The 24,599-nt window shown below is 40.2% G+C and overlaps 3 protein-coding genes and 1 long non-coding RNA gene across 5 annotated transcripts; 2 read left to right on the top strand and 2 right to left on the bottom strand.

Annotated features, from left to right (window-relative positions):
• Positions 1-4,272: 4,272 nt before the first annotated feature.
• Positions 4,273-5,488, bottom strand: LOC121053554. Its single transcript, XR_005811130.1, has 3 exons — positions 5,397-5,488; positions 4,434-5,313; positions 4,273-4,360 (listed from the first exon to the last, which is right to left on the bottom strand). It is a non-coding gene; the product is annotated as an uncharacterized LOC121053554 (long non-coding RNA).
• Positions 5,489-8,106: 2,618 nt separating this feature from the next.
• LOC102714893 (3-isopropylmalate dehydratase large subunit, chloroplastic) lies at positions 8,107-13,266 on the top strand. Its single transcript, XM_015833837.2, has 14 exons — positions 8,107-8,175; positions 8,263-8,397; positions 8,520-8,843; positions 8,969-9,037; positions 9,115-9,231; positions 9,760-9,834; positions 9,924-10,001; positions 10,084-10,179; positions 10,350-10,399; positions 11,234-11,288; positions 11,377-11,508; positions 12,138-12,185; positions 12,274-12,432; positions 12,855-13,266. Exons 1-14 carry the CDS (start codon positions 8,122-8,124, stop codon positions 12,993-12,995), a joined length of 1,533 nt encoding a protein of 510 aa, XP_015689323.2. The 5' UTR covers positions 8,107-8,121; the 3' UTR covers positions 12,996-13,266.
• Positions 13,267-13,481: 215 nt separating this feature from the next.
• On the bottom strand, positions 13,482-15,600 carry LOC102714620 (protein LOW PSII ACCUMULATION 2, chloroplastic). Of its 2 annotated transcripts, XM_006648200.3 has the most exons (3): positions 15,119-15,600; positions 14,325-14,478; positions 13,482-13,996 (listed from the first exon to the last, which is right to left on the bottom strand). In XM_006648200.3, the coding sequence occupies exons 1-2, from the start codon at positions 15,507-15,509 to the stop codon at positions 14,339-14,341; spliced, it is 531 nt and encodes a 176-aa protein (XP_006648263.2). In that variant the 5' UTR covers positions 15,510-15,600; the 3' UTR covers positions 13,482-13,996; positions 14,325-14,338. The 2 variants fall into 2 exon arrangements, with proteins under 2 accessions (XP_006648263.2, XP_015689091.2); XM_015833605.2 differs by lacking the exon at positions 13,482-13,996 and having other exon boundaries at positions 14,320-14,478.
• Positions 15,601-20,810: 5,210 nt separating this feature from the next.
• Positions 20,811-24,301, top strand: LOC102714348. Its single transcript, XM_006648199.3, has 6 exons — positions 20,811-21,130; positions 21,261-21,420; positions 21,525-21,707; positions 21,799-21,882; positions 23,243-23,324; positions 23,497-24,301. The coding sequence occupies exons 1-6, from the start codon at positions 20,811-20,813 to the stop codon at positions 23,928-23,930; spliced, it is 1,263 nt and encodes a 420-aa protein (XP_006648262.3). The 3' UTR covers positions 23,931-24,301.
• Positions 24,302-24,599: the final 298 nt, after the last annotated feature.

Below are 24,599 nucleotides of genomic sequence, written 5' to 3'. Positions count from 1 at the left end.
GCACAATCTTTCAAATAATAAATCAAAAGAAAAACTGTAATGGTTGAGTTTTATTTTAACCTCAGAATATGCCACCATTTTAGTCTACTATATTGTATATGTATTTAAATATATTGTCCAGTGCGTATATGCCCAATTACTTTATAATTTATCCGGGAAGAGTGTAGAAGCACTTAACTATATATAACTACGATTTCCAAAGTGTGTTCACATGCATTTGGGCCCATTTTATTGTGCCTATATTATATTATTAGCACACACAATAAGATATATTGTAGTTATGTAGACATAATTTGACTGTATTAATTTTTTATTTGGGGGGCACATTTTGACTTATTTGATACGGTATATAGGACAAAAGGGCAGCACGCTGTTTTAAAAGGAATTACGGATTTGTGCGATCTAGGGCAACAATATACAATGCAGCTTTAGTTGGTTTGATGTTGTATTAACGGTATTAAAATATTTTTACGATGGTATTTATATCATCGATTGCGTGGTATTGTTGCCATGACGATAAGCTTCAGAGATGTGATCCGTTCCAAATCAGCCTCTAGTACTAATTTTTTTAGAGATAAATTGCACAAGGGCTAGCTTTTGTTACCAAATTTCTCAACCAATTTCTTCACTTGACAGAGCAGATATAGTATACATGGAGTCCGGATCCTAGCTGGGCGTTTCGTGATTTGGGTTTCCACGGTTACCGTGGTCTCCATTGAGATACGGTTAGCCATTTAAATTTTAGGAGAATTTAAAAATTTGAGAAAATTTGGTAAGAAATATTTGGGTTAGAGATTAATTTGTGGTGAAGTTTGTTGCAAGAAATAGATGAAAAGAATAAATTTACGAATGATTAAAAATTTATTAATGAAAAAAGAGGAAAAAAGAAATTTATAATAGTTTATTAGGTAAAAATTGTTTGTCGGTGCATGTTTATAAAAACTTGACATGAGGGCGGTATTTTCGACAAGATTTATTTATAGACATGTAAGGATATGTTTGTATGTTGTTTGGAAAATAAAAATTATAACTATCATTTATTAGTTCATACTGGATAGTTTTCTATATTAATTAATTTAGAATTTTTAGAGATATATATACAAGATAAATACACATAATTCTTGGTATAAAATACGTGATTTATTTGTTAGTTAAAGGAATACATATGCATTATGGCAAATAGAATCTCTGATTTTGGGTGGGAACATGGAGAACCCCTGATCATGTCTTTCCAAAAATATGTCCTAACTATCAAAATTATATTTAACTGCTAATTTCCAAAAACATGTCTTTTCAAATTTGCGGCTGCATCCACGGTTATTTTACAGTAACCGCGCCTTCGCTGGGTCGCAGTCGGAGGTATTTCGGGAACCCGGTTTCCAACAGCCCAGGGCTACGGGGCTTCCTGGGTGACTGACTATTGGGCAGCGTAAAGGCGTGACTGGAGGGTCCTGGGCTCTCTCAGTTTGCTGCTCATTCGCTATAGTGTGTTTACCTTGTGGTGGCGGGGATGCTCGGAGGGTTGCCATAGATCCCATTGTGACTATCGTTTTTTGTTTCTTAGTCACCACCATTGGCGATGAAGATGATCATGAAGACTCTGTCATCATTTAGGAGGGATAATTGGGTGACACATGTGGACGCCATAAATCTTCCTGAAGACGATGTCACTGACTTCCTATCTCCAGATTAAAACTTAATCTCTACGTAAAAATTTAATGGCAGTGATATTTTAAATGTCATAATCTTTTGAAGGCATCATGTTGAAGGTATTTGTAGTGGTGTCCAGATTGAATTCAATGGTAATAGAGGTGATATGATTATGTTAGATAACTAGTCTACAGCTTAGCTATTTCCTGGCATTATTTTTTGCTTTAATTCGACAATAATACACAGTGGTGATAGGAGTAGAATTCAATATACTTGGGATCGATTTTGAAGATATATTTTTTTACTAGTTTGAGGAATACAAGGACCGCATACAATTTGTGGTTTCTTGTTTAAATCAAGATGTTACTTTGCAATTTACAATCATTTATCTTATAATTCATGTAATAATTGCTTGTAGCTTTTTTTTAAAAAAAATTCAATCTGATCCCGCATGGAATCCTCTGTTTCTAATCGTGGTCCGTGCTTGCTGTAGGTGGAAGTTTCTGATACTGTTAAAGCCGTCGGTTCAAAAAACCAGAAATAGAATAAAATGGTTTCTTTAAGAAAATTGTCTCCTTTTTTATGGATATAGACAATTTCTTTTCTGTATGAGCCTATACAGTCCATCATCATTTCTATGAATATCTTGTAATGCACCGGTATATTACTAGCATAAATGAATACTTGATCAGGCTTAGTCAGATCACTTTATTTACTGCTCTTCTGAATATTTGAGGCAAGAAAATTCGTCATACAAGTTTCCTGTGGTGAGAAATTCATAGTGTTGCCATAAGTCAATAATTTAAGGGTTGCTTTAAGGGCAATTATTCTCACTATAGCTTTCGGTTCAGTACAATTCAGAAGAGACTTATCATCACATTTTAGTAACATGATTTTTTTTTTTGCTAGATATATGAACAAATGAAGAGTATGGTTTGTCTCGGGCCTTTGATGGGCCAAGAAGAATCTTTTGCTGGGCCTTGTGAAAGCAGACGATGGGCCACAGAAATCAGAACAAAAGCCCACTTCTTCTGTCTATACCGACATTGGAGTGACCAAAGCCAACCCACTGCCGTCCGACGGCTTGGATTGCACAGGTCACCTCCCCGCGGTATTTGCTCGGGCCTAACCAAGGAAGAGGAAGGCGGAGGCGCAAAGGTCGGAGGCGAGAGGGGATGGCTTCCACGCTGCGGCGCGCGTCCGTGCTCCGCCGGGCACTCTTGTCCGCGCCGCCTTCTTCAGTGCCCGCCGTCCGCCGCGCCACCGCCGCGCTCCCGGTCGCGCTGCCCCGCCCTTTCTCGCAGACGTCTGCCGCATCAGGTGATCAGCCTCCCAAGTCTGCATTTGAGAAGGTAAGCTTCCCCTTTCCGTCCCCTTGATCTTCGTCTCATACCCTGCCTTCCCACAAGCGTAGCTTCCCCGTCCCCGTGGTGGGTTTTCGTTTGATCACTTTGCGCTGTAGCAGGCAGACCACATCCCGGAGGGAATAGGGATGAAATATTAGTTTTTTCAGACTTGTTAGGATACATGATGGACCAAATAAATTTCAGGTTGTGTGGGTACCTCTGGTGTTCCGGTTTATTCATCAGTAGAATTTAATTGTTTAGGAAATTCTTACGAGGTAATGGAACCCTCAACCAGAAATTGGTGTTCAGCGTATTCCATGCAAATCGTAATAATATGTAGCATATGTCAGATATAATATGCTCTCTCCATTTCATATTGTAAGACTTTTTTAGTTCTGCCTGGATTCATTCATTGATCAATTGTACGTTTTATACGTGTCTAGGTTCATTAGCATTCATATAAATTTAGATGAGACTAGAAAGTCTTACATTGTAGAACGGATAGAGTAGTTACAAGAAGCTTTCTAGCTGTCTCCAGCATTGTTTTTTGCACCTTGCGTCAACATCTATTGCATCCCATCTCATTGCAAGTGACTAGCCTTTGTTTGTTTGGTCCTAAGCTTTAACTTGAAAGTAAAAGAGCCAAATCCAAAACAATTGGATGCCTCCATCGCAGGACGCGCCTCCATTAGGCCACCACCATTGCCATCATCTTTACCCTTTCCTACCAGTGCCATTCTAACATCAAGGTTATCTGCACCGTTCCTCATCCTCACCACTCTGAATTTAGTGCTCAATTGTAGCTCTTGGGTCAGATCTGATTTTGCTGCTGATATTGATAAAGTATGATTGAGAACCTAAAGAAACTAGCTATCCATATTAAATTAGTTTCTTTTTCCTTTTATTTGTTGGGGTAAGTGCTACCTAGGAGGGTAGTTCTAGATTGCAATCGTGAATTTGTGCTTTCATGTTGGTCTTTCAGTGTGTTAATCAGTATTGTGGAGGAATAGTATGGTTAATGAATAACAATAATGTCGCATGCACGGTTTATTTTCATCTCAATTGATTTCCAAGTGCTGTTCCTTTCTATGTTTGTACATTTTGAATGATGTGAAAGTTTACAAAGACAGAGGTTTCAAAACTGAGTGCAAACCATTTTCTGTTAAAGAATATTCATATCATGAGTCATCGTTTTCAAGTATGAACTGCTAAATGAGCCTATGGAAGATGATCAGTTCATAAAAAAGTCCTTGCAGCTCAAGGGTATTTCAGCCTTTTTGAACAATATAACAGCCATGCAGCAAGGGCAGGTTTCCAAACAGCACGAAAACCCAGCCAGGATAAGTTGCTTGTATATTATAGGCCTAAGTCAAACAAGCAAGGGTTGAGTATATAGCACCAAGTAAGAATCAAAAGTGTTTCTCAAGTATTTCTTACCCACAGAGCCTGTAAATAACTACATAGATGATCTATTGCGGGTCTCCCCTTAGCTGCACAAGTAAAAGTGTTGGACCAATAAAATCCTCTCTCCATGGATAGCCTAGAATAGTGGGTCATCTCTCTCAACAGAGGGAAACCTTAACTATGATATGATTATTACTATTTTCTCTGTTATCCTGATGTCTGGTATTTTAAATGAATAGTTAGTGGATATGCATTCTTGAAGAGCGACAAAATACCTGTCACAATAGTCACGGTCAGAGCTGTGGATAAATCTGTGCAGCTTCACATGTTCAGTGAAAATTTGTTGAAACATCCGCTCCAGTTCTTGAAGATGCTTTCGCTCCAGATCAGTCTTGTCATCCTTCACAACAAACAATGGTTGGGAATTCATAGTCAACTGCAATCTGCCTTCTATAATCAAAATGTAATTCTCTATTAATCTGGCTCCAGGAATTGAACTGTTACTCTTATGCAGGATTAATGCTTCTGAAAGAAAAAGGGATTACTATCAAACTAGACAATTAGGCATGCCAGTGCATGTTAAATAGAAGAAATAAACATGTTTCTAAGATGAAAAGGACAAGCTCCATTTGCCCCCAATTTGATTCATGCCATTAATCTATAAGCCCAAGGCTTGCAAGTTATCGGATTAGCTTAAGCTTTGCTCTGCTGTGTAGTGTGAGGTTGCGGCAGCGGCACAGTAGGGTTTGGGCCGCGGGCGACGGCAGCTTCCACCCCTCCTCCTCCGGACGCGGTGGCTGCCGCCGAGATGGCACGGCGAAAGGAAGGCCGGGAGGCCGCGGAGAGAGCGCGACGGACGGCCGACGAGCGCAGCAGAGACGACATGGCCCTCCCAGCCTCCCTGATCTAACAGCTGCAGAATCAGAACCATGTAAGGGGGGAGGATGAAGGGGAAATCAACCGAATATGGTAGAACAGGGATCAAACGGAACTCACCCGAGCACCTCACCTCGGCCGCCGGAGCTCTCGACGACGACGCGCCGCCGCGAGCTTCTTCGCCACGACCGTCCCTGTCTCGTTTGGATTTGAAGCCCTTCGTCTTTTACCCTACCAAAACTACGACCAACTTTGATAGTACTCCCACCGTTTTATAAAATATTACTATTTGTTTCGTTAGGAAAGAATTTCTATATTACTAGCAAAATATCCGTGCGTTGCAACGGCTTTAATAATACAATTTTATTTTATTTTTGGAAATGGTACAAAAATTTTCATATTAATGAATTCAACTATTTAGTGTCAACTTCAATACAATGCTGAATTTTTAAAGAAAAAACTAAAATTTTGAAATTTCATCCCTATCGAAATATGTGCAGCGAATGTTGAAAATAGTAATGGTACCAATTATAAATATTGATTTAATGATGATTTTAAAAAGTGGAAACTTTCTCTCTCTTTTTTTAATTTGGGAAGGTGTTTTTATTTGATTGGTTGAATATTGTATGCACTGATAATAAATATTTGCATGGACTTCTAAATACCATATGTTGTGATGAAAATATATAAATTCATAAATTTTGAATTTAGATTCAGCAAAGTAGATAAAATACATTAACAATGGCATGAACATGAAAAAAGCACGACTTGCACAAGGATAGACTAAATACATACGCAATACATACATAAAGTGGAAAACATACCATTTAAATCTACATGCACGGCGTGGATTATTGTTTGTTAACATGTGATCTCCAAAATATGTGTTTAACTATAATTATATATAATAGATAAATGCTTTTATTTTTATTAACTATTTTTTATATACTCTTGTTGCTTCCATGTCTTCAACTAAATGCTTTGAAAGAAACTGAGAGGGAGTAAGTTTTAGCTTAGGCATGAATTATGGGGCGAATACTTTTGCAACATGAGAATGCCATTTTCTTTATTTTATTTTATTTTGATATCTTCCGTTTTGCGTGCCTTGTCAGGGAGAGCGAGAGAGGGAGGACATGGGTCACTACAAGAGTTCAACCTTCTTTCATCCCTATATTTCGAACTGTCCATTTTCTGTGTTGAAAAAAATTCAATCTTAAATATAAAATCAAAAAAATTACATGCCAGCTATAATCTTCAAATAAGCATGGGTCAGTCGAGTATTTTTACAATTTTGCTTATTTTATTCGGTAGAAAAACAATTTAAAAACCATGCTAATAGACATGTATGCTTAGGAACCGGTGATGGAGGCAACGTTCATACCAATTCTAGACAACGAAAAGTGCTCTCTAATTGTTAACAACTTTTTAACAATGCTAGAGATGAAGGCCATTGAAGGTTGAATCAGTCTAAAACGCTGGATGCTAGATTCGCTTCTTGTATGTAATCGTACAGTGGTGAGTTTTCCGCCTGTCACCTTGGTACTCGGGTTCGATCTCCGGCAACGGTGCTTGTATCTTCTTTTTTTATTATTCGCGAGTGGGCCGACAGCCTGACGGTGAGCACGCGCAACTGGGCCGTGAGCACGAAGCGGGCTGACGGGAAGGCGAACGAGCGTGACCCACGGCCCATGGCGGACATCGCTGCTGCTCCTGACAGTGACAGAGGATATCGCAAACGTTGCTGCTACTGCTGACATCATGATGACGTCAGCACAGACGGACAAAATTTTTTGGCAGAATCGTTACCGCTTTTTATAATAGTATAGATTAATGTGTTACTGGAGTGGTACTCCATAATAATAATAATAATAATAATAATAATAATAAAATATGATAATACAACATTCTTATTAAATACGTATATAATAATATTAAATTTGTGTCATAAAAAATATATTATCTCTACTATTTAAAAATTTAAGATGGATCCCTCTACAGTATCGATCCGTTTTTATTGTGTTTTCTAGCATGTTTGAGTGTTGGGTTGTGTTCTTTCGTAGGATAACTAAACCAGGTTCTCGTTTTCCATGGTCCCACTCCTTAAGATGTATGTATTTTTTAAAAAAATTTCTCATATTATTGACGTTTGAGTTTTCGACCTGCTGGAATTTTCTCGTGTAAACGCTACGTACATGTTATTGACTTATATATATCGTTATTTCTCTCCGACGCTGCTAATCACAATGATGAAACACGGAGATCAAGCTATATATATCATTATTCCTCTCCATACAAGCTATATATATACATATATATATATACACACACAATCTCCATGTCATTGCTATATGTATATGAGACTAATGTTTATTTGACTATTACTCCTCCATATTTTTATATGATATTGTTGACTTTTAGTTACATGTTTGACATTTCGTCTTATTTAAAAGATTATATAATTATTGATTATTTTGTTATAATATAATTTATTATTGTAAGAACTTTAATATGACTTATAATTTTATATATTGGATATAAATTTTGAATTAAGAGCACGGTTTGTCTTGGGCCTTTGATGGACCAAGAAGAGTCTTTTGCTGGGCCTTGTGAAAGCAGACGGTGGGCATAAAAGCCCACCTCTTCTGTTTATACCGACATTGGAATGGCCAAAGCCAACCCACGGCCGTCCGATCTCGATCGGACGGCCAGGATCGCACACGCCACCTCCCCGCGGTATTTGCTCGGGGCCTTGTGGCTCCGCCTCGCAGTTGACACGGACGCCACGCACGCTAGCCGCCCCAATCCCGCTCGCCATTTCGCCGCCGCTCGCTCCCCCACCGCCGCCATGGCCTCCATCTCCGCCGCCGCCAAGGCCTCCGCTGCCGCCTTCGCCCACAAGGTTCGCCTTCTTCCCTCCTCTACCTCGGGTATCCATATCCCCCAAGAGGTTTGCTGTGCTGACTTGACCCCCTCCACCCTGTCGCAGAACGAGCTCGCCGCCGCGGCGCCGGCGCAGCAGCAGCAGCAGCGGAGGGTGAGCGGGCGGAGGGCGCGCTCGGGGAGGGTCCGCGCCGTCGCCACGCCCGCCCGCGCGCCCCGCGCCCCGGCCTCCACTGGCTCGGTACTGCTCTCTCGAACCCGAACACGAATTTGGGATGGCGTGGCCTCCCCCCGAGCTGCTGTTCTCGATGTGATTCCTTGTGCGGATGCGGATGAGGCTCTCTTGTGTTTTTGCGGGTTCAGGTGAAGAGCGCCATGACGATGACGGAGAAGATCCTGGCACGGGCGTCGGAGCGCGCGAGCCTGGAGCCCGGGGAGAACGTGTGGGTGGACGTCGACGTGCTGATGACGCACGACGTGTGCGGCCCGGGCACCATCGGGATCTTCAAGAGGGAGTTCGGGGAGGACGCCAAGGTTTGGGACCGCGAGAAGGTCGTCATCATCCCGGACCACTACATCTTCACCAGCGATGAGCGAGCAAACCGGAATGTTGATATCCTCAGAGACTTCTGTATGGAGCAGAAAATTAAGTACTTCTATGATATCAAGGACCTGAGCGATTTTAAAGTATGCCAATCCATTTCATTCTCTTTTCCCAATTGGTAGTTTGTTAATTGTCTGTTCCATATCAAACTGTGTCATATTCATTTTTAAGAGTTTTTTTAATAATGTGCATTTTGAGTTGTTTGCAGGCAAATCCAGACTACAAGGGTGTTTGCCATGTTGCTCTTGCCCAAGAAGGTCATTGCCGACCAGGCGAGGTAATTCAGTGACTGTGCTAATGCAGGAATCTTGTGGTTTCACAGGACTGGATTAACCTGGTCCAATTGCTGTCTAGGTTCTCCTTGGTACTGATTCTCATACATGCAATGCTGGAGCCTTTGGGCAATTTGCAACTGGGATTGGAAACACTGATGCAGGTTTTGTGATGGGCACTGGGAAGGCTCTTCTTAAGGTATGTAGAAAGTTATCATTACTCTGATTTTTTGCCGGGATCTCATTACTCTGATTAGAATTCAAATATTGGCCTGGACAGAAAAAAGAGGTTGAGATATTGGCTGGTGATTATGTTAATCAAAATGTTGTCATGTGTCTCATTGATGTGTCAAGTTCTATGTTTATTTAATTATTTCTATAACAATGGCATTGTAGCATGCTGCATGCTTTTGACCACTATAAATCATAACTCAAGATAGACTTCTGGTGCTGAGTGTTCTTTTTTTGGTTATACATGCTGCAGCATCTGAATAATATTTCATCCAAACGTAAGAATAGTAGACATATGAGATGTATCATGTGAGCCGCACTATCCATAGGACATTTATATTCTTCTTCTTCTTCTTCTTTATGTTCCTTGTATTTTTCATAAAAATATTCTTGATATGATAAGTAATGGTCTATGCACATGTTTTGGTCATATTGATTATGTCAATGTTATTTTGATAAAGAAAACTGTATTTTGATATGTCAATGTTATTTTCAGGTGCCTCCAACTATCAGGTTTGTGTTAGACGGAGAAATGCCACCTTATTTACTTGCGAAGGATCTGATTTTGCAAGTAAGCCTGCAAAATACCTGTATAATTTTTCTGTACTTCTTTCTGTTAGCATCTTGGAATATCTCATCCTCAATAATTGCTAATTACAGATCATTGGTGACATTTCTGTGTCTGGTGCAACATACAAATCCATGGAGTTTGTTGGTTCAACTGTGGAAAGTCTGAATGTATGCTCCATGCTCATAACTAGGTGAATTATTATTTTCATCTTCCATGGAATTTTACATAGGATTTTCTCGAAATTGTTAGATGGAAGAGAGAATGACATTGTGCAACATGGTTATTGAAGCTGGTGGCAAGAATGGTGTCGTACCTGCTGATCAAACTACATTTAACTATCTTGAGGTATTTTACTAGCTTCTGACATTCTTGACAGCAAAACTTAGCAATTTATTTGCAACTAAAATTTCCAATATCCTAGGCTTCTATTAAGCAAAAAGATTAGCATGAACATTTTCTTAACGTTTACATCATGATAATTTTGACATCATATCTGTCATCCTGGTACACTGCAGGGCAAAACATCAGTTGAATATGAGCCTGTCTATAGTGATGCTCAGGCGAGGTGATTATTTCCTGTACCTTCTCTTTTCCTCTTGACCATGCAAAACGTCAATGTGTTTACAGTACAGTTTTTGATGTTCTCTTTGTGTGATACAGTCATACAGAGATAACAGAGCATAACTTTTTGTTGCATATCAATCACCTTTGATATGCAGCTAGTTTATTCCTACAGTAGACAGCTTTTCTAATGTTTGAATGTCAAATCTTATTGTGAGAGAGATGGCTTGCTACTAGGGTGACAAGAAAATACATCATTGTCAAGAGAACACTACCACATGAGTGGGGAGTTGAGAAAACTTGCATGATTTGATTGAGAGTCGAGCAATACAGCTATTGTTTTCACACTAATTGCATTGGAGATAAACAATGCTCTCAAGTATCAAAAAGTCTTGTTGCTTGAATGTAGAAGACACTATAGCTAAGTTTGGATAGAGTAGCTAAAGTGCAAGAAGGATGTCATAATGCTATGAGCAGGGAGGTAAAATAATTTTTAAATGACTGTTTCTTTGTTATTCTTTGTCATCTTCAGTTTATCAGAATGATTTAGAGCCTACTAGGTGGTGATTTGCAAAATTATGTTGCCCTTGTGCATTTATGCACTATTTTTCCCTGCATGGTTAATAAATTTACAAGCTTATGTAGATGGACTGCAGTCCATGATTTTTGATATGTTATGTTTTAGTAGATGATACAATGGTTCCAATGCTATTTTATAGTGATTTCTTTTTAGATTTGCTGCACAGTTCTTTCATGTTTTGGACAGTGAATTTGAAATTGCATAAGCCTAAGCTGTTGATGTCTTCCTTTACTTATACTTGATTGACTATATTTTCAGATTTGTTAGCGACTATCGGTTTGATGTATCCAAATTGGAGCCAGTTGTTGCCAAGGTTTGTTCACGTAGTGATTGTTGTCTTTTGCAATCTCAATCAATTTTATTATACAAGAGTTAAAGCTGCTATCTTGGTGGACCTGCAGCCACATTCGCCTGACAACCGTGCTCTAGCAAGAGAGTGCAAAGATGTCAAGATTGACCGGGTCTATATTGGTTCTTGTACTGGTGGTAAAACTGAGGACTTCTTTGCTGCTGCAAAGGTGTTCTTAGCTTCGGTAAGAAGCCTGAATCTTGTTGGATGGTGGCATATGACCAGCATCATTTTGTTTATTTAGTATTTTGATAGTTAATTAGATGCCCGCTAGAACTTAGAGGAGGATCATGACAATGATTTGTGCTTGTATCCATTTGTTACCATCTAGGGCTGTTAGGTTCTGACTCAAGTGTTAACATAGACCAAGGTACCTCATTTTCCCCCTTGTACATGGACAGCTGAAATCAATGCAGAAAGGAAAGTAGTGGTCTTGCATAGGCATATTTAGAATAGGATATATAAAACTTTGAAGGCTGAAAGGGTTAATGTGCTGAGGTTTATATTATCAAAATGCTGAATTGTGAGAAAATTTGTATGTTTATAGGAGATGGCTGGGTTAATTTCTGCTAAAGCTGCAGTCAAATGATGTGGGAGTATGCATTTGCTTTACTTTGATAGACACCCAGCTTAATGACTAGTGTGACCGGGGTGTGCAAATTACAGCCACTACTATTTGTTGAAGCATCTTGATCCACCCTATTTATTTAACTCCTTTTCTCTATATACAAACTTAAATCACAGTTTATGGTAATTTTCAAGTCATACTACTTCATGGCTTACTAACTTACTAAAGTTGTTTTCCTAATTCAGGGGAAGAAGGTTAAAGTTCCCACTTTTCTTGTCCCTGCGACGCAAAAGGTGATTAGATGCAGCAGACAGCCAAACACATTCTGAAATGATCATCTTGTGGTTCGAATTTAATGATGAGAACGTTAAATCTTTGTAGGTGTGGATGGACATCTATAGCATCCCTGTACCAGGATCTGGTGGCAAAACTTGCTCACAGATATTTGAGGAGGCTGGTTGTGATACGCCAGCTAGCCCTAGTTGTGGTGCTTGTTTGGGTGGTCCTCGTGATACGTATGCACGCATGAATGAACCTATGGTAAGACTTTCGCAATGATCACTGTACAATCTACTCGATACAGACTTTATGAACCTGGAAGGAATCTTCCATATTTGTTATATTATTAGATATCTTCAAAATTTAAGCTATTTGGGTCTCCAGTTTTCTTATTCCGTTTGAAAGGATATCAATCCTTGAACTACTTTCACATAATTGTTTGTTTGTTTGCTGGCAGTCATATTATTATTATTTTTTTTGTTTTTTCATGGGCATCGTACAGCAATCCAATTCTCGCTGTTTGTGAATAATCATGGCTATAATTTTTTTTTAAAAAATGCTCCCTTAGATTTAGTAGGTCGTTTCTGATGGATTGTAGACGAAAAATCCTGTTCTACAATTATGTCTTGTTGATACCAGTGGTGTTGGCGATTGACTGATATCGAAAACGTACCTGGATGCAGGTCTGCGTGTCAACGACGAACAGGAATTTCCCCGGAAGGATGGGGCACAAGGAAGGGCAGATCTACCTGGCCTCGCCCTTCACCGCGGCCGCTTCAGCTCTCACCGGATACGTCACGGACCCCAGGGACTTCTTGATGTAAAAACCCAAAGGAGTTGGATTGTTCGACGCAGATCGAGAGCCGTTGCCTCTTGTACTACTGCTGAACAACTGATGTTCTCTTGTTCAAGTGTAGTGTAGTTTTGTCCCATCAAAGGGTAATAATAAGTTATTTTCCTTTCCTTTCATTTCCAAATTGTGTACTGGGATAATTTGGACGGATGATCTTGACTGTGGACAGAGCAGTTTACAGAGTGTAATATCAAGAATAATAAGCACCAGTAATGTTATACAGAATTTGGTTGCCTTATTAACTCTGTCGGGGCCCATTTTTGAAATCGGGATAATTAGCCAGAGAGGCTTGTTGCCTGGGACTTCTCCCGGTGATTTGCGGCCCGTTCAAGTTGGGCTGGAACTGTGTTGGGCCGGAGTATTTCGCCTACCTGGGTGGGCCGGAACTGGATTGCGGCGTACGAGCGGCCTTAGCCACAATACAGGCGGACTTGATTTTCTCATGTAATTTGAACCAATTTAATCCACCTGAAACGCATAAAATTATTCAAACCAAACGAATGCGTGTCATTTCATTCACATAACAGCAATACAAATTTATGGATTTGCTCGCTGAACAAACCCCATGAGTTAGAAGAAGCTAGCTAGAGAGTAGACAAACGAGAGACTGATTGGAATTACAGAGCTCTTAGCTTCCCCAGACGCTCAACGTAAGTTTGAAAGGCTCATACAATTGGGTCGAATTACAACTTATCTGTGCCGTCTAACTTCGAGAAACTCAGTTTATCGATGATCCTCTTGACCACTCTGTGCATTATAGAGAGACCATCTCGGAAACCTTGAGCTATTTCGATGCCTCCAAGCACTTTCTAGCCATGGAAACAATAGATGACCAGTTGCGCTGCAGTTTGCATGATGCCTCTGGTTGTTATCTTGTGCAGCTACGATGGTAGTAGTCAATACTCTTAACCATGGAAAAATACGAACATTTACACTCTAATTGTTCCAACCCCACCTCATTTTTTTACTCACCTGAAAACAAATCAGGGCATGTGGCAATTAGATGTAATGTTCCAAACTTAAGTTGCTGTTATCGAATCTACATTGAAATGAAAATATGGCCAATGTATGGTGTGAGAAAAATGAGAAGAAATGACAATAACCAATATAGTGCAGAAAAAAAGAAATTAAACTTCAAATACCATAAAAGCAGGGACTGATTTATATTGATAATAAAAAGCACCGTAAAAGATTACTAGTTGGATTTTATTAATGCTTGTTGGAGGGAGTGAAACCATGATACAAAATTGGGAGAACTAAAGGACTAAAAACCCACAAGATAAATCTATTTGAGTCTAACCTTTGTGCAACCATCTAGCTTTTGCTTTGTTCACCTTCAAAGTACTTGATGATACCATATCCAACTGTACCCGCCAAAAATAAGATGACCGTAGGAGTAAACGATGGATAAAGGTACTTGACAAAAAGGCTGTCCCATTCTTCTGGCAAGAAACCTGCAAGACATCATGATGTAAGACTCCATCAAATATGGTTATTTATAAGCAAAACAGCTTATTAGTGATTTAAAATTTTTTTACACACATGCCTAGCAATTTAAAAGCAAATGCTGGTAAATAAACTACGGCGAAGAAACCCCAAAATCAATTCCAAAACTAAGTTTTAAATTTCAATATATCTGTTCCTTCTTAACATTCCTATTTAGAACGAGCAAAGATATATCCCGGTGTTTTGTGCACGATCAGCATCACCCAAAATTTAAGAAAATGGGACGATTCCTCCATCATCTCATTCCACATTTTCCACTCGAAAGGTGTCTCATTTCCAGATGACTCATGACTGGAACGTGGTTTCTTTTTTGTTCAAACATTCAGTGTTAGTTACAGACTAAACTAGTGTTGTTCCATTAAGTGAACTAGTACTAACAATAATGTGAACAAAGGATAATAATACTCATGCTCAGAAAAAGTTTTTTTTCCTCTGCCTTTTAGAGTACTCCCTTCGTTTTACAGTATAAGACTTTCTACCCTTTTTAAGATTTAAATGAATGCTAATGAATCTAGATATATATATAAATTATATACATTATCAATCGATAAATTTAGATAACGCTTGGTATAATTGATGGTGGTTTACCGGAGGCGGCGAGCGCGAGGCCCTCGACGAGGATGATCAAGCCGAGCCCCAGCCAGGCGAGGAGGAAGGCGTTCTCGTTGGCCTGCCGCTGCCGCAGCTCCTCCTCCGTGGGCCCCTTCCCGCCGGCGCCGCCGGGCGTGGACCCCGGCTCCGGCTGCTGCTGCTGCTGAAACACCGACGCGCTCCCGGCCGGCGCGCGGCGTATCACGGGGGCCGGCGGCTCCAGCGCCTTCTCCTTCCCCTTCCCGCCGGCGTCCCCCTTGGACTTCCTGCCCTTCTTCTTGCTCCCCGAGGAGGAGGACGCCGCGAATGCGCGGAAGAGGTGGAGACGGCGCGGCGGCCCTAGGCTGGTCGGGTAGGCGAGGGAGGCGGCGGAGGTGCAGGCTGCCATGGCCACGGCGGCGGCGAGCCGGCGATGGGTTGCGGTTTGTGCGGCCGGCGCGCGGCTTATCTCACCTCCTCACTCACAGCTGAGAGGAGGGTCAGTTGGTGCTAGCGTAGTGGGGACCACCAGTCAGTTTGGCTTGTGTGTATGCGCAGTGGGGACCACCAGTCAGAAGGTGAGTTGGGTTGGGCATGGCGGCGCTGTGTCTCCTGTTTGGCCACTATCAGGCCATGTTTAATTTGCAAAATCTTTTTCAAAAACATCACATCAAACTTTTGAATATATATTTAAAGTATTAAACGTAATTTAATTATAAAACAAATTTTAGATTTTGGCTGGAAACCGCGAGACGAGTCTTTTGAGTCTAATTAATCCGTTATTAGCACATGTTGGTTACTGTAGCACTTATGACTAATCACGTCCTAATTAGGCTCAAAGATTCGTCTCGCGATTTCCTCCATAACTGCATAATTAGTTTTAATGTTCATGTATATTTAATGCTTCATTTAAATATCCAAGGATTCAATGCGACGTTTTTTTGGAAAAAAAATTGGAAACGCCTCATTCAGATCCTGCCATACTAGAGCTGTTGACAAGATCATCCAAAGTGAAGAATGTCTTTTCGCTTCATTTTACTTATAAGTTAAATTTTTAAATTTAATAATTTTGAAGTTGATTTTGAAGATTTTTATATCATAATTTATTTTTCAGCATTTGCATTTAAATCACTAATAGCACATATAAAAATTTTATTTATAAAGATGCAATTTCGCTTTTTCCTAAAAAAGTAAAACAAACGTGACTTCCATTTTAGTACTACCAATGATTTTAAATACTTGTTACTCTCATCATGCATGTTTTATTTTTTATCATTAATAATTTCTAAATATGTTGTTTATTATTAATGAAAGCTATATATTTATAGGAATACACTATGCATGTTATTAATGACTTCTAAGTATATATGTCCTAAGTGTATGATACAAATTAATTGTTAGACAAGTGTTTGGTTGAATTTTATATTTGAATTTAAGATACACTTTATTAAGCATATTGGCTCACATGTCATATATCCACTTATTACCTAAATATTATCATCCAAATCTCTCTTGGGCCATCGATGATACATCTTGATAAGGATTGGTCATTGGGCCTTGGCAGAGATAGACAGTCAGAGTTCAGAGACGAGAGATAATCCGCTCAAGTTATATATTGTTCTGCACTTCTGTATGCTGCCATTCCCCAGCGACAAATGTTAACTATGCAGTTAATTAAGGTTGAACGCTACCTCTTATATATTTTTAAAACATAAAAGCTACTACTGCTATGGTTGTGTTATTTTGGTAGATTATTCAACGGCTTTTGTCCGTATGTTTATCAAACTGTTAAACAATATATTTTTTATAAAAAGTTTTATATGCAAATTGATCATGTTATATTTATTAATTATTAAATAGATTTTTAACTTTATAACAGTTAATTTCATTATTTATATTATAAAATAATTATAAAAACTAGAGAAACGCAGTCTATGTCTTTGTAGACGACAGCTTCTCTTAGTTTCCAAAAGGAAATACGTGTACCAGCTATAACCACTCACTCACTGTCGTCTGAACCCTCTCTCAGCTTGCTTTCTCATAGTCTTATTATGATAGCCAGCGATTGGTAGGGGGAAATGTGCATTTATAGATAACAATTAAAGTCGAGCCGTCGCATATGCTCTTAATCTAATTAATTACCTTGTGAATCACATGATTAAAGTGGTCTCAATTATGGGCACCTTGGATATATAGGAGATGATGGATGGATCGATGCTAGGGTTTGGAGCGACAGACAGCTGGTGATCAGTGATCAGCCTGTTAAATTGCATTGGAGATCTAGCTTAATGCTAATAATATTTGTTCTCAGACCGAGAAAGGAAGTGGTAGGTGCTTGTGTTGCAGTTTCAGGCTTTCAGCTACTTTTGTTTTTATCTTCTCATTTTAGCCAGCGAACCAATAGTGAATTTTTTTTATTTTTTAAACCTCTTAAATGAATATATTTATTACTAAATTTTGGAGAAAAATATTTCCACCGTATGTTTTTCCAAGGTGTAGTAATAAAATTATTCATTTAAGAGGTTTAAAAAATAAAAAAATCACTATTGGTTCGCTGGCTAAAATGAGAAGATAAAGAAAACATAAGTAGACCTCAGTCTAAAATTATATTTTATATGAGACAAAATTTTAGGTTAAATGTTTTAGAAACGGGCAGTATATATCATGGTATATATATTGTACACTTTTAGCACACTCAAGGATTAATTAAGTAATTAACACGCAGCTTTAGGTAGCCAGCCGGCTAGCTGTTCCTTCACGAGAGACATATTATCGGTGCATGCGTGTTAGTACTAAACTTACACCAACTTGCATTGCTGCATCTGTAGATTAACAAAGTTAATCATGGCTGATTTTGGTCTTCTCCGCAGCTGACAAGCATGCATGTACAAACTAGCATCATCAGCTCAGAGAGATGGGACCAAACTACTCCACTTATCCAGATTTGTTGGCACCACAACGATGGCTGAACTAGATAGGGTTATCTGCTCATGCATGCTGCATATACACACCATGGCAACTGAAAGAAGCATATCTAGCCGCTGAATAATTTCTTAGAGCCTGTTTGGTTCCCTTATCCTTAGTCCCATGACTCCTTACTTTAGTCTATGCTGTTTGGTTCAAGTGACTAAAGGATGACTAATAAGCAGTTAAAGTAGTACTAAAGGGTGGATTTGCTCTGGTGGGTCCCATGATTAGTCCCTTTAGTCCTAAATAAGCACCTCTTTAGGGATTTATTTTTGCACCTCAAATAGAGACTTATTAGTCCCTCCTGTTTAGGATTTTAGAGACTAATAGAGACTAATAAGTAGAGACTAAACAAGAACCAAACAGGGTCTTAACATCGTAATGAATCTTGTAACGAGTGAGTGACACGGCACAAATCACTGATTGTGTGTGTCACTTAATCACCCCCATGCATGTGAATTTTAAGAAAATTTCACATAAAAATTGTTAGATGCCTACTAGAACTAGGGGTTGTTTGCTTAAGCTCCCATTGCAGCTTCACCTCTCTGGAGCTCATCTTACAGTTTCAGCTTCACCTAAATCAACAAAAGAGAGGGCTGAATTGATACGAAGGAAAAAAAACTACAAGGATGAAGCAGGGTTCAAACCGCTCAATAGGTTCCCTCTAGACTCTGGCTCTTGGAGCTAAATTTGTTTATTTAGAAGTCAAAATCCCGGAGCTTGTGTATTTAGAAGTTAAAATCCAGATCACTATCCTGAACTGAACAACAATAATGCATCATCCTCTGCGATGCCAACTGACATGACAAACTCAGAAACAGTGTTAGGCCCAGGCAGGAGAGGAGAGTGACATGCAAGAACAGCCGACCTGCAATCACTCTGCAGGTGTCGAGTAGTAGACAGCAGCTACAGGAGAGCCATTTGGCAACTGATGAAGATGATGGCGATCAATTAGTAGTAAACAAAGCCTTTGCCTTTTCCATTCTTGATGATGACTGATCAAATTGCTTGCATGGTTGTTGGGCCAATGGCCCGCCACGTGGCGGGCTACGGTTGGTTGGAGGGGAGATTTGGGCCCCCACAGGAATCGCAAGGGCGCTGCCCCCAACCTCACCCCCCAAATCCGGAAAATCCCCCTTATCGTCTCATCCCTCCACGTCTCTGCACATGGTCCATATACACTCTTCATGGACTCAAATGGATCAGAAAATGGGTACCACTATGATGATAGGTACTCCTGCTACCATGTTATTATGGATACATTCGTTCTCCGTAGATTATTTCTCGGTCTTTGCATGTATATTTCTCGAATTATTGAATAGCATAGCTTTTTAGAAAAAAGTCTATGTATAAGTTCATTATCTCAAATTAAATGAGTAGATTTTTAATTTTATATTAGTTAATTTGATCGTTTATACTGTTAAATGACTATCAAATAACATATCATCTTTTATCAACCATAAGAACACAATCGTCTTTTATCAACCATAAGAACACAACCATATGAGTTGTGAGAAGAGGAAAAATGGGTTTAGGAGGATGAGTCTTAGGATATTTATGAGCTATATGGTTTGGTATTTCTTTCATAAGTTTGGTTGGACTGAATTGATGCGATGATAACAAGTTGATAGGTGGTGAAGTGGGGCTGCTAAGTTGACAAGTTATCACAATCATTAATTTGTTTTGTACTATCATATTGTCCTGAAGATGTGCCTACGCAAATTTTCTTTTCCAAAGATCACGACGATTAATTACTCGAGTTATAAAGGTCAATTTCTATTGTTATTATCGACATCTGTAGCATATGCTTTCGATTGCAAAAGTTTACCCATTGCCCTTTCACCGTTACCAAAGGGTACATGACACATCTTATTTTAGCTCCATGGAGGATGTACTTCCTCTTTTTTTTTTCAAACTGTTTAGATATCTTTAGATCATCTTTTGTGCCTTCAAGGAACAAGCGTGAGAGCACAACACTCCTGTGAAAATGACTCCTCAACAGCAATCAACCAGGACTAATACCATTATTAATATGGGTCAACAAACATCTTAAGAAAAGCTAACTATTGTACACAAATATAAGCGATTGACCAACCAACATTGCTTTGTTAAAAAATCACCTCACCTCACCCCCATAGTGCCATTCATTCATTAGTCTTTTTTCTCAAAAAATAAATATCTTACATTAACGGCCTAAACTAGTACTAGTCCTAGGCTACGTTCGGCTGGAGATGAGTTATCTGACGTAGAAGATTATTACGTGATTAATTAATTATTAGTTATATAAAATATAAAATATATTAATATGATTTTAAAGCAATTTTTTATAGAAAATTTTTGCCTAAACATATGTTTAACAGTTTGGAAAGTGTGTATGAAAAACTAGAGAATCTGAGTTAGTAGCAGAGGAGAAAAACGCGGCCTAAGTAAACTCTCCCGTCAAGTCCTTTTAAAAATTCTCCTAAAAATAAAATAATGAAAACATAATGAGATGCAACAAAAAGTCCATGCACCATGTCCACACCTCAAGGACACATCACTAGTCATGCACCACACCTTTTTGCCTCTCCAAAGAAACCCAAAATAATAAAAGAAAAGGGAGAAAGAGGCCAAGAGGGAAATAAAAATCGAGTCTTTAATCCTCTCCACGACTCGATAGGCCGCAAAGCCCATTCCTTTCTCCGCCCCACCCAATCGCCGCCTCCGCCACCGCCACCGGCCACCGCGCCCGCGCCCGCCGCCGATGGGGTACGTGCTGTCGGCGGTGGCGAGGGTCCTGGAGCAGCCGACGGCGTGGGGCGCGGCCTGCGAGATGGCCGTGCTCGCCGGCCCGCTCTGGGCCGCGGCGCTCCTTGGCCTCCTGCTCGGCTGGGCGTGGCGCCCGCGCTGGGCCGCCGGGCTCGTCGCCACCGCCGACAGCCACCCCGCGCCGCCGTCCTTCGCCACGCTGGAGTTCTGGAGGGCACAGCTCCCCGCCCGCCTCCGCGTCCCGCTCGGCCAGTACATCGGCGGCGCCGCCGGCGCGGGGCAGCTGCGGCAGGACGACGGCCCCGCCCTGCTTGGGTACGTACGCTCGCGAGCTGTTCGGTGAAATGCCGGTGGCGTTGTGCGGTGTCAAAGCCGTACTTCAGTGGATTTGGTATGTGAAATTGGAGTGGTCTTTGACCCTGTCGGTGCCCCTTGGCTTTGACAGGTCGTCGGAGATGGCGAACGAGGAGCTGGCGGTGGGGAAGGATGACCTAGTGAACCTCTGGAGGCTGGTGGAGGGCAGGGACGGCGGCCCGGCATGGATCAAAATGATGGAGAAGGCGCTGCCCAACATGACCTACCAGGCATGGAGGAGGGATCCCCAGGTGAATTCTACACTTCATGGACTGAATTCTTTGGTGATTGTTGATTTGAGGCGATGGCTGCCAATTTTCTCACTGTTTCTTGAATGGCACTTTGATGTGATCAGACTGGACCTCCACAATACCAGAGCAGCACTATATTTGAGAATGCAAATCCGGAGGAGGTGAGGGATTTCTTCGGCGACGATCAATTCCGGATGTCCAACAAGTGGGATGATATGCTTATCTACCATAAAACTTTGGAAGAGTGTCAGACAACAGGCACGATGAAAGTGCATTGGGTCCGCAAGGTAGATTGTCTTGGCTTGATAGTAAATTGACTGAATTCTGCTTGTAATTTTTGACTGTTCTCATTCATCTACATTTTTCTTGCTGTTGCAGTTCCCATTCTTCTGTAGTGACAGGGAGTACATCATTGCTCGTCGGATATGGAAACTGGGAGGCGCATACTATTGTGTTACAAAGGTAAAAACATACTTTTAAATAATATTTTTAGTATTAAGTGTGGGGGGTTGTAGGAAAGCTTGCACTTGATCCTTAGCATATGAATATTTGATGTTCGTAGTGAATTTATGTGCATCAAACTTGTATTACTACGTTTCCCAACAATTCAAATACGTATGTTCAACTTCTATGGATGAATTTTGATCTAGAGCCTTTCTGCTTGAACATGTATGCAAAACGAAGTGATCCTATCAAAGTAAGTTATGCTGTACAGTCGTACTTCTTTGCCCTGTTCTGTAAGAATAGGCAGAGCTAGGTGCATTCATCACTTTGGTTACTGCATAACTGTACTTTTTTGTGATACTGGGAGGTCACATAAAGAAAGTCCAGCTGTTGTTTTTCAAGTGTGCTGATATTTTTTAAACATTATCTTTATCTAATGATGTTGACTTCTGGCCATTTCTCCATCCTTGGGACACACTTATGAATGCAGACTTAACATTATTAAAGTTTTGATTTTAATGTTGAGTTGTTGACAGCAAAGATTCTCAAATCCTCTTTTCAAAATGGGAACACCCATTACCATTAAGTTATATTTAATAGGGATAGCCATTAAATATATAGCAAGGAAGGACTAGGAAGTAGATGCTAATTTGCTACACCGGTATCAAACTTAGAAATATGTCAAATATCAGTTCTGGTTATTGGTTGTAATTAATTGAATGATGTGTTCTTTAGCCTCCTGTATCTCATCAAAGAACCAATAATCACTTGTAGCTTTAAATTCAGTTCGCAGATCACATTTCAGAAGTTTTGTCTTGCTTCCATTCCTGAAATAACATAAATTGTTTTTTTGGGTGTTGGGTGTGGAGGGTTTCTTTGGTCATGTACACTTATTTCTTCTTCTGGCATCTCTTTCTGTTTTGTCTTCCATCTCAGCTATAAATTTCCTCCTACAACCCATCCCCCTTTTTGTATAGATGTTATTCATCCTCCACTGTTATGCTAGCCTATCCTCTATAAGCTGTATTTTTGCTGATGTTTGTTCAATGTACATTATTTTGGATTCTTTTCCTCCTAGCCATTATCATTTGATTCTAACAATAATTTTGTTGTTACTATAGGAGGTTGAACCTAACCTAGGTTCAAGTTGTTTAGGATATTTACCCTGCGTAAGTGATTCAGTAGGATGTATCTCTAGTCATAGAGATTATTACATTGATCCAAGGTTAACAGTGTTTCTTTACGGAGGAGTAAAATAATCATAGTCTTGCCTCTTGAGGCAAGTTCACCTTGCATTGTGCGGATCACTAGAATGTACATGTGAACACAGAGTTGATTAGCTCAGAAATTTACATGTGCTTTGTGTAACATTATGCAGGGCGTGCCATGTGCATCCATCCCACGTCGTAACAAACCTCGTAGAGTTGATGTATACTATTCAAGTTGGTGCATCCGCGCTGGTAAGCCAGTTTTCTCTACTGTTTTGTTTTCCTTTTAGCCTCAGGAGTCAGGAGGTGAAATTAAAACTGTCTTGAGTAATGAGTCTGAACAAAAAGAAGTGTGGATATATTTCTCTGTTTTTTTCCCCTTTGTGGGCAGTCTGGTAGCTGAAAAATTCTTCTGTTTTAACAGTGGAATCAAGAAGAGGTAATGGTGGATTTACAGCCTGTGAGGTTCTCCTGTTCCACCATGAGGACATGGGTATTCCATATGAGATTGCAAAGATTGGCATTCGGCAGGGAATGTGGGGGTGTGTAAAGAGAATCGAACCTGGACTTCGGGCCTATCAGAAAGCCAAGGCTGCTGGTGAACCATTGTCTAAGAGTGCCTTGATGGCACACATTAATACCAAGGTCGGCGATAATTTTGTCCGTGGATTGGAATCCAACGATGATCAACCGGATATTGTGGAAGCAGAAGAGAAACCCGCGAAAAACCACGTCGCAAGGTTCCTTGTGCTCGGTGGAGCTGTTGCTCTGGCTTGCACTCTTGATCAAGGACTGCTGACCAAGGCTCTCATATTCGGAGTTGCACGGAAATTTGTAGGGCAGAGGAAGACATTGTAGCACCTGATCTCTGTCACAAACCCTCTGAGCCAGCCAATCTGCCTATCTGATGAAGTGAACCCTGGCACACTCACTGTCCTGGCATGGAGGAACTGAACTGAGGAAGAGGTGATCCAATGGCTGGTGCTGGCCTTTGGCATCCCACATGCCATTGAGAGCAGATGGAGGACTTCGATGTATATACAACGCCGGCTGTTGGATAAGAGAAAGAGAGGCAATGGAGTAAAAAGTTCTGTACTTTTACATTTGGAAAAAGAATTCCAACTATATATATATTACGCTGAGCCTTTGTTTCATGTAATCTACTACTATGTGGACTAATTCATTCACAGGACTCGCAAAATCATATAAACATTTTGTTTTGCTCGTCATGGATAATCGAGCGACATACTGTATCTGTTGTGGTGAAAACCGATGGAACGCTGCTTGGATAAGACCACGTTTAGATTCCAAAAAATTTTAAAAGAAGGATCACGTCGGACGTTTGACCAGATGTTGGAAGGGGTTTTGGATACGAATGAAAAAAAACAAATCTCATGGCTCGCCTGGAAACCGCGAGACGAATTATTTGAGTCAAATTAATCCATTAGCACATATTACTGTAGTACGTATGTCTAATCATGTACTAATTAGGTTTAAAATATACGTCTCATGATTTTGTTCGTAACT

The sequence above is a fragment of the Oryza brachyantha genome, chromosome 2 (genome assembly GCF_000231095.2).
Source record: "Oryza brachyantha chromosome 2, ObraRS2, whole genome shotgun sequence".
NCBI lineage: Eukaryota > Viridiplantae > Streptophyta > Magnoliopsida > Poales > Poaceae > Oryza > Oryza brachyantha.
The sequence above is the reverse complement of the archived record's forward strand: the minus strand, read 5'-3'. Positions and strand labels throughout refer to the sequence as shown.

Bases quoted from the DNA above. Each gene is read 5' to 3' on its own strand.
- LOC102714893 (XM_015833837.2), top strand. From the start codon at position 8,122: ATGGCCTCCATCTCCGCCGCCGCCAAGGCCTCCGCTGCCGCCTTCGCC. The intron at 9,038-9,114 runs GTAATTCAGTGA...ATTGCTGTCTAG, and splicing joins GTCATTGCCGACCAGGCGAG to GTTCTCCTTGGTACTGATTC. The intron at 10,400-11,233 runs GTGATTATTTCC...CTATATTTTCAG, and splicing joins TATAGTGATGCTCAGGCGAG to ATTTGTTAGCGACTATCGGT.
- LOC102714620 (XM_006648200.3), bottom strand. From the start codon at position 15,509: ATGGCAGCCTGCACCTCCGCCGCCTCCCTCGCCTACCCGACCAGCCTA. The intron at 14,479-15,118 runs GTAAACCACCAT...GATGTCTTGCAG, and splicing joins CCTCGCGCTCGCCGCCTCCG to GTTTCTTGCCAGAAGAATGG.
- LOC102714348 (XM_006648199.3), top strand. From the start codon at position 20,811: ATGGGGTACGTGCTGTCGGCGGTGGCGAGGGTCCTGGAGCAGCCGACG. The intron at 21,421-21,524 runs GTGAATTCTACA...TGATGTGATCAG, and splicing joins CATGGAGGAGGGATCCCCAG to ACTGGACCTCCACAATACCA. The intron at 21,883-23,242 runs GTAAAAACATAC...AACATTATGCAG, and splicing joins CATACTATTGTGTTACAAAG to GGCGTGCCATGTGCATCCAT.